This window comes from Mauremys reevesii, linkage group 3 (assembly GCF_016161935.1).
Source record: "Mauremys reevesii isolate NIE-2019 linkage group 3, ASM1616193v1, whole genome shotgun sequence".
In the NCBI taxonomy this organism is placed as follows: domain Eukaryota; kingdom Metazoa; phylum Chordata; order Testudines; family Geoemydidae; genus Mauremys; species Mauremys reevesii.
The window spans coordinates 30320844-30330386 of record NC_052625.1 but is presented as its reverse complement, the minus strand read 5'-3'; the positions used below and the strand labels follow the sequence as shown (position 1 = coordinate 30330386).

At 46.1% G+C, this 9543-nt stretch overlaps 1 protein-coding gene across 18 annotated transcripts in view; it reads left to right on the top strand.

Annotated features, from left to right (window-relative positions):
- The window catches only part of NRXN1 (neurexin 1), a 1269767-nt gene that overhangs the window by 464918 nt on the left and 795306 nt on the right, over positions 1-9543 (top strand). For 17 of the 18 annotated variants that reach the window (XM_039529862.1, XM_039529854.1, XM_039529856.1 and 14 more), the window contains one exon: positions 1-4. This exon is cut by the window's left edge and continues 158 nt beyond it. The exons of the other annotated variant lie outside the window; for it this stretch is intronic. In XM_039529862.1, the coding sequence (XP_039385796.1) occupies positions 1-4 (4 nt within the window). The remainder of the gene's footprint in view (positions 5-9543) is intronic. 18 annotated transcript variants of the gene reach the window in all.

The following is a 9543-nucleotide window of genomic DNA, read 5'->3' as shown; positions in this document are numbered from 1 at the left end:
AGAGGTAAATATCATCAGCCATAAATCCATCACAAATGTCACATCATGATTTCTAGAGATAGGCAAATACGAGAACCTCTGATCCAACACCTTTGTATTTTGGCTGGGATTCCAATATTTGAACCTGTCCCTTCAATCAGAATCAAAGACAAAAATGACCTATTTTCATTTCTTGAGTGTATCTAAAACCTTGTGAATACAGCTGACCTTAAAAAGAACAGCAGTACTTGTGGCACCTTAAAGACTAACAAATTTATTGTAGCATGAGCTTTCGTGAGCTACCTTGTGAACAGTTCAATTCATTACATCATATCTGGTTCCAAACCCTCATCTCAGCCTAATTTGAATCCAGACAATACTTTCTCTGTCTATCTCTAAAAATTTTATGATCTACCTACTGTATTATTTAAAAACTTGTGTTTTGAACATATCTTTTCATTAGTTTCTTTTAACAATAAACTCAATTGTAAAGATATTTCCTAACCTAATCTCACAATCTGTGATTCTCTGATGTCCTTCGATATTGTGAAAGGGAGTGAGAAGGGGTTATAAATACAAGCTTTTTATGGTGGACTGCAGCTAGTTAGTATTGATCCTGGTTTAAAGGAAGCTTGTTGTGTGAAGTGAAATGATTTATTGCATTGATAAATTTTAATTCAATACTGGAGGCTGCTATGAGATGGTGCAATCATATTCCAGGGTTACATTTTGTGAAGGACATAAGGAGAGTGAGAATGTGACACAATGAAGTGCTCAGACTGTGGTATCTACAGATTGTTTGTGGTGTTCTATATCCACTCTTTGTAGAGCTTAGAAACACTGGTTCAGAATCATGCTTGGTAAAGTTCACTGCTCCTGAAATAATTGTAATGGTCTGTCAAAGTGTGTCTAGGACTGGCAGGTCACTTGTGACCTTCAAGTGTGTGTGTCAAACAAAAGTATTAAATATTGCACTTAAAAAATCAGGTAAAATCCACTATTTTCTCTACTTGACTTAATTTGGCCACTGTATCTCCTCTTGGCTATGGCAACAAACTGTATTGTAACATCAACAGCAGCTTGAGACTCAAACTACCTCTTGGGTTTTGGTAGGATAGGGAACCACAATGACAGCTTTGTAGAACTCAGTGGTTAAAAAGAAAAAAAGGGAGAGCACTCTCTGAACCAGCTTAGGAGGAGGGGGAGCTCTGGAGGAGATATACTTAGCCAAGCCATGGAGAGGAGGGAGAGCTCCCTTCTGCTGTGAACAGTGTAGTGACAGAGCTTTGCTCCCAACCACTTCCTCTTACTTTATCCCATAGTAAAATCTCAATAGCGCCACAAAACCTACATTGAAGATTCAATAACAAGTTGATTTTAAGACCTTAAGCTTTTTACTTATATATGTCCTGAGTTTGGTTGAAGGAAGGCGCTATGGGAAACACCTGGATGCCTGTGGCAGACCATGCAGGAGGTGAGAGAGAAGAAAGAGAGAACACCTTTAGGTCCCTGCAGCTTGTGTGGGTCAGGGGAATAGCTTTGATGTGTTGTTTTGTGTTGGAAGAATAAAACTGTGCCCTGAAGGAAGAGCCTGAATAGACTTTGAGCATGGTGTTAGTCCTTCCTGGCTGTGAGACAGGCCAGAAGCCTACTCCACCTCTCTCCTCATAACATGCTGCCAGAGTTGTGGTCAATGGAGGCAGCTGAGTTTGAGCCCCGTTGTTGGTATAAGTGAGAGGGGGCAGCTCTAAAGACATTCTCCATTGGGGCCCCACACTTTTGAAACTCTCTTCATCCCTTGGTCATAAGAGCTCAAATTTGTTAGGATTTACAGTGTGCCTTGAGTTTTAGCTTTTCTCCATCCTGGGAGCTCTATCCTTCCATTGGAAGAGACAGGGATCCTCTCAAAACAATAGTATGTGACAGTGTAATTATATATCATAATCTGTACACACAACGGCACAGAATTAAGGTTGCACCAGTAACCTTAAATGTGGCATTTCCTAATTTTTGAGTGCTTGACTTTGCAACTTTAATGTTCTCTGAATGAAGGTCAACAGCTTTGGGCTATATCAGATCTTTGAGGGCAGAACATTGCAAAGTAAAGTGATCCTTATGGAGAATGCTCTGCCTGTAGTCCCCTTTTTTTAACAAGGGATATCAAGTTCAGAGAAGTCTGCTGATCACAGTTGTGATAGCTTGGCACAAGGAGAGACTCCATCCTTCAGGTCAGAAGATCTCAAGCCCTTTTGGACATTTATAGAAGAAAACCAACATGCAGCCTGTGGATATCATAGAGCACTGGTAATGTATGCTGCCCACCCATAGACACCAGTTAGCGAGTGGGCTGCAGCATATTCCTCCTACTCAAGTGCCTGGTGTAGGTTTGGCCCCATGTAGAGCACACTGAGATATACCATTCTTGAGGTGATGAAAATATGAATAACTGTCACAATCCCCTTGCAGATGGTAAAAAAGCTATATTTGTAATTGCTGTTATATAATCAAGTCATAACAGAAAAGGATCAACATAACCCCCAGATATTCAAGAGGACTGTCTAGTTTGAGTGAAATGGAGACATAAAGCTGGACGTTATCCACAAATGGCAAGCACCAGAAGCCCAGGCCTTCTCACCAAGCTTTCCAGCTGCCCTCTATACATGTCAGCTAGAGGGGAGACAAAATAGAATCTTGTGGAATTAAAGACAACACAAAGACTAAGGGCCCTTAGAAAGAAGGAGTAATTGCCGCACCTTGCCCTGTGGAAAGGGTCAACATGGAAAGATCAAAGCCACCTAAGAGCTGCAGCATCCACTGTAAGAGAGTCAGCAAAACCTAATTGTCGGTAGTATCAAATACTGCTGAAAGAATAGACAATTTCAACATGGAACTTGGTTTTCATTGCTGGGTTATCATGATAACAGCGCTGTTTCTGTGCCACCCCCAAATCTGTAGCCAGACTATCAGACAAGTGTCTCCTCACAACTTTCTCTATCAAAATGGAAGATTAAATACTGGCCAGTAATTAGTCATTGCCAGCATCAGTGTGTGTGTGGGGGGGGATGTTTGTTTTGTTTTGTTTTAGTCAAAGACTACAAGACAGCATCCTTAAGAGAACCAATAACTTGATTTCCTGAAGAGAGGTACTGACAATCTCAACCTGTAATGGACTCAGTACTTTCCCACAGGCTTTCACCTGCCAGGAGGGACACAGGTTCACATAATAGGACAAGGTCCTTCCAATACCTCCAGTACTTCAAAGAGCATTAGTGGCTTAAACTCAGCCAGAAAAGACCTAGCTTTTGTCTACTCCAGACAACATTCTGTAACCATGAAAGCAAACACCTCAGTCTAAATATACATAATTTTACTGTAAAATAATCAAAGTTTTTCTCACTGAGTGGGACACAAATAAGACACTGCGTGGAGTCAGATTGGGTTGATCAAGCATTCAGAACAAATGCTCTTACTGAACTTTTGCAGATGCCATGATGAGGCAAAGAATATCATGTTTGCCTGCTGTACAACTCAAGCATGTGGGATTAAAAATTATTTGACATAGCAGATCATATTCAGCACCAGAGTTCTGCACCTGCCCCTGTAAGCATCTTCCCTCACATTTCATCTGTTGCAAATCATCTGTATACCAAGGTGAACTGTGATGATGAAGCCAACTAAAAGGTCAGCTAGGGGCTACCCGTCAAGGGTAGAAGAAAAAATATTATTATAAAATCCTACCGAATCATCAACAGAGTGGTCTGTTGGAGGATCAGTCATATCCTTCCAGGTCTCCTGGAAATGCTCTGGATCCATTAGCCTACAAGATGAACCATCAAAACAGGTCTCTCATCCTGACAGGCTACGTGTGCCACAATCTAAAAACATAAGATATAATAGTCTATACATGACATAGGATGGGGTGAAGAGACAGACTGTAATCGATCGTGCCGGGGCTCAACTCTCCTGAGGGCAGGAGGGGAGCCACACCGACTCACTCCATGTCTTCTGTGGAACTGGCTGAACAATAGTAAACAGTGTTTAAGAACCTCAGGCCCTCTGTGGCAGGGGCTGAGCAGTAAACCGTATAATAGGCTCAGGCCCTTTGTGGCAGGGGCTGAGCAGTAAACAGTACAAGAGACTCAGGCCCTTGGTTGCAGGGGCTGAGCAGTAAACAGTACAATAGGCTCAGGCCCTTTGGAGCAGGGGCTGAGCAGTAAGCAGTACAATAGGCTCAGGCCCTTTGGAGCAGGGGCTGAGCAGTAAACAGTACAATAGGCTCAGGCCCTTTGGAGCAGGGGCTGAGCAGCAAACAGTACAATGAGCTCAGGCCCTTTGGAGCAGGGGCTGAGCAGCAAACAGTAGGTCTCCAGGCCCAGGCCCTTACACCTGAGTTCTGGGCGAGGGGGAAAACTGCCACCCGTGCGAGGGGTGGCAGGGGGGACACAGGCCCACCCACTCCACTGTGTCCCAGCCCGGGGCCCTAGCAGCGGCTATCACTGCCGCTGGTCAGTGGGGTCCTGACCGCAACACACTGACATCGGGACCTCTGCGTCTGCAGCCTGACAGGGGTCGGCTACCCCCGGGCTACTTCCATTTCCCCCCTCAGGGCCTACCTCGTCCGTGGCACCAGCTCCCGGCCAGTCAACCAGCATAGGCTCCTCAAGGCCGGGGCTTGGTGGCAGGTCTGGCAGCTCCTCGGGGAAGTCCGGCCAGGCGTGCTCGGGCGGCTCCTCTGGGTAACAGCAGGGATGGGGAAGCTCCGGCAGCTCCTCTTCATAGTGGGCGCGGGGGAGTTCCAGCGGCTCCCCCGGGTACCGGTCACGGGGAAGCTCCGGTGGCTCCTCCTCGTAGCGGGCGCGGGGAAACTCCGGCCAGTCAGGACAGCTGCCTCGGGCCCTGGAGGGTTCCCAGTCAGGAGCTCCCGCCGGCATGTCTGCTCCCGGCGGTGGCTGGGCTCTCACTGAGCTCTGGCGGCTGGCTTTTCTACTTCCTGCCACGCCCCTTGACTTCCGGGGGGCGGGGATTGGTGGTGGTGGCTCCGCCCACTTGGGTGTCTGCAAGGCGCTCCCTCCTCAGGGCAGGAGGGGAGCCACACCGGCTCACTACACAGACTAACAAAAATAATAGCATATGCACATTTCTTAGCCAATAAGAAGCAGTAATTACATTTTACTACCTGCCTACCTATTAGTATGTTGCAGTTTATACTATGCATTATGGAGGAGGGTCTTGAAGGAGGATTCATAAATTTTAGGCCAGAAGGGATTATTACATCATGTAATCTGACCTCCTGTATTACAGGCCATAGCAGTTCATCCTTTTAACCCTGTATTGAGTCCAGAAACTCAAGATAAGATGACGGCTTGACAGATTTTGACTGGAAGCTCTTCAAATTTGTAAGAAGAGTCATGGGAGAAAGCATGACAGTCCTTGTCAACATAGCAGGCATTCAAGGCTGGTGTAGTGAAGGTTGTGACGGTCTTTGGAAGTAAATGCAACAAGTTTGTGATTGCAGAGGAAGATGGGGAGCCAGCTGAGGGACTTAGAGAAAAATGACATATACTGATGAGGCAGGAAGATAATTTTAGCAGCAGTAATTTGGATGGATTGAAATGGGGAAGCTAAGGTATCAGGGACAAAGAAAAGGAAATTATTACAATAGTCAAGGCATGAGATAATCAGGCGTTGGACAATAGTTTTGGCAGTGTGGACAGAAAGGAAAGATCAGAGCTTGCAGATGTTGCACAGAAGAAGCAGGAAGATTTAGACATGACTTAGATGTGCTGGTCAAAAGAAAAGGCCAAGTCGTGCATAAAATATGGGTTTGAGAAAAAGGGATGGGGGGTTTGCAGGGCTTCAGGGGAAAGATCAGGAACGTGATTTTGGCCATGTTACGTTTCAGTTGATAACTAGATGTCCATGAGGAGACGGTAGAAAGGTAGGCTTTGAGATTCTAGTATGGATAAAGGAAAAGAGCTCCAGAGTAGAGGTTTGGATTTGAGAGTCATTACTATAAAGATAGTTGTCAAAAACATCTCTTCAGATGAGATCAGCCAGAGAAGGGGTATAGAGGGAGAAAAGGAGGGGACTAAGGACAGAACTCTGAGGCCCATAAGCCTAAGGGTTTGTCTAGACAAAGAGTCTAGATAAAATCTCAAGCGTGCTAGGGGACTTCTAGTGTTCAGCAGCATACTCTAGCTTTGCATGCTGTACCTCTCCATTTAGATAAGCCCTAAGCCTCTTTGTAGCTAGATCTCTGTAATTATGCATGGCAAAATTGGTTTCAAAAGGCATACCGTAAAGGCCTGTTTTTCAGCCTAACCTTAACCGGAGTTCCATTTTTGGCAGACAATTTTGTTAGTATTAATAACTGTACGGTTTTGTACATGCAGTTTAGGCACCTAAGCACCTAATTTTGAAGCACAGTCAGATAATTGGCTATGTAAATAATTTAAATTGTTGCTGTTTTTATTTGCACCTGCCAATTGTGTGCATAAAAATGGAGGTTAATGAGGTTTCAAAATGTGACCCTCTATGTTAACATTTAAAAACCAAGTCCTTAGAGTCTGGCCAAGATTCACTTTGTGCAGGACTTGAGGGAGGGAGAAAAAGGTAGCAAAAAGCCACATTTACCCATCCCACCCACTTTCCTGTGTCTATCTGCTGTAAATCAGAGCAGCCTCAGACTAGCTCTAATTTATCTTGAGCTGCAATGGCCCACAAGGGACAATTGCAGGAACTGGGGATTAGCTGAAGTGTCTCAGTGCTCTCAACATGCCCCGTGTTATATTAATTTATGTGGGATCTAGGAGCCTTGTGATGGAGTGTGTGCCCCAAACTGGCCCATAATGGGTTAATAGAGCCCTAAGATAGCTATGCAGGAGGCAGTCAATTAGAGAGCTGTGAGGAGCAGACAATCAGGGCTGGGCTTGCCCATATAAGAGCTGCAGAGCAGAGCAGTTTCAGTCACTCCCTGGAGTGGGAGGAGGGAGGAGGACTGGCTGCCTTGCAGGCTGATGGTAGCAAGGACCCTGGGACCCTGGACAGAGCAGTGCTGCAGGAAGAGACCTGGGGAGCTAAAGGCAGCTCCTAGTGGGCTGCAAGGATCTGCAGGCTGAGGCCCTGTGGCAAGGGCAAAGAGCGTGCTGGGGCTATGGGGAAGTGGCCCAGAGAAACTTACTGAAGGGTTGGAGGGAGCACTGCAAGCAGCAACCTTCTACAGAGTCCCTGGGCCGGGACATGATATAGTGGGCAGACCAGGTTCCCCCGTCCCCTTCTTTGGCACTGAGGAAGCAGCCAGACAACCACAGTGGCTATGATTGCCACTGAAGGAAGTGACTGGACAGTGGACTGCAGTTCCCCTGGAAGGGCGGGAGAACCAAGTGTGACACAGCCAGAGGTCTGTGTCCTGAAGAGGATGCCGCAGTCCTGGGGGCAACACCACATGAGGCCCTTAGAAAAAAGGGAGGCAAAGAGTTGGCTGTTGGTGCCATGAGGAGGCTGTTGGTGCATATAAGAAGGTACTATGCCCCTAGGAGAAGGCGAGGTAGCAAAGGGATGCCTGGGAACCAGACTAGGTCAGAGACTGTCGAGAGGGATGTGGAAGTGATGACTGTGGACCTTGCAGAGATCTATCTCCCACATCCAGCAGGGGAAAGTAGGGAGGTGGCTCTTTTTGCCTCGGTCTTCACAGACAAGGTCAGCTCCCACACTGATGTCCTGGACAACACAGTATGGAGGTGAGCATCCCTCAGTACTGAAAGAACAGGTTAAGGACTATTTAAAAAAGCTGGACATACACAAGCCCATGGGTCCAGATCTAATGCATCCGAGGGTGTGGAGGGAATTGGCTGATGTGATTGCAGAGCCTTATCTCTCAAAACTTGTGGTGATCAGGGGAAGTCCCGAACTATTGTAAAAAAGGCAAATACAGTGCCCATCTTTAAAAAAAGGGAAGAAGGAGAACTCGGGGAACCACAGACCAGTCAGCCTCACCTCAGTCCCTGGAAAAATCATGGAGTAGGTCCTCAAGGAAACCATTTTGAAACACTTGGAGGAGAGGAAGCTGATCAGGAACAGTCAACATGGATTCACCAAGGGCAAGTCATGCCTGACCAACCTGATTGCTTTCTATGTTGAGATAACTAGCTCTGTGGATATGAAGAAATACTTCTCCCACAGTATTCTTGCTAGCAAGTTAAAAAAGTATAGATTGGATGAATGGACTATAAGGTGGACAGAAAGCTGGCTAGATTGTCAGGCTCAACAGGTAGTGATCAACGGCTCGATGTCTAGTTAGCAGCCGGTATCAAGTGAAGTATCCCAGGGGTCGGTCCTAGGGCCAGTTTTGTTCAATGTCTTTATTAATGATCAGGATGATGGGATAGATTGCACCCTCAGCAAGTTTGGAGAGGGGCGACAGACAGGTTGATATGCTGGAGGGTAGGGAGAGGGTCCAAAGTGACCTAGACAAATTGGAAGATTGGGCCAAAAGAAATCTGATGAGGTTCAACAAGGACAAGTGCAGAGTCTTGAACTTAGGATGGAAGAATCTCATGCAAATCTAGAGGCTTGGTACCGATTGGCTAAGTGGCAGTTGTGCAGAAAAGGACCTGGGGATTACAGTGGACGAGAATCTGGATATGAGTCAACAGTGTGCCCTTGTTGCCAAGAAGGCTAATGGCATATTGGGCTGCATTAGTAGGAGCATTGCCAGCAGATCGAGGGAAGTGATTATTCCCATCTATTCGGCACTAGTGAGGCCACATCTGGAGTATTATGTCCAGTTTTGGGCCCCCCACTACAGAAAGGATGTGGACAAATTGGAGAGAGTCCAGCGGAGGGCAACGAAAATGATCAGGGGGCTGGAGCACATGATTTACGAGGAGAGGTTGAGGGAACTGGGCTTGTTTAGGCTGCCTAAGAGAAGAGTGAGGGGGGATTTGATAGTAGCCTTCAACTACCTGAATGTGGGGTTCCAAAGAGGATGGATCGAGACTGTTCTCAGTGGTGACAGATGACAGAACAAGGAGCAATGGTCTCAAGTTGCAGTGGGGGAGGTCTAGGTTGGATATTAGGAAACACTATTTCACTAGGAGGATGGTGAAGCACTGGAATGGGTTACCTAGGATTGTGGTGGAATCTCCATCCTTAGAGGTTTTTAAGGCCTGGCTTGACAAAGCCCTGGCTGGGATGATTTAGTTGGTGTTGGTTCTGCTTTGAGCAGAGGATTGAACTAGATGACCTCCTGAGGTCTCTTCCAACCCTAATATTCTATGATTCTACCAGCCACATTATACTATATAAGTTACAGCAGTGTGTGTTTTATGTTTTATCCTCAGCAATGTGTTTGAAAGTGTACTATGGAAAGCAGGAGAGCCCAAGATCACATTCCTCTTTACATACAGATACGTGTGAAACATCATTCCTATTAGCTCTATGCAGCACAGAATCCGGAAAACCTCAAGGATTATTATTGAGAATTGACAACTATGGAGCATTTTCCCAGGAATGTCATTTGGAAAGGATATTTCCAAGATCTTGCGTGCACCTATATCAAAATAT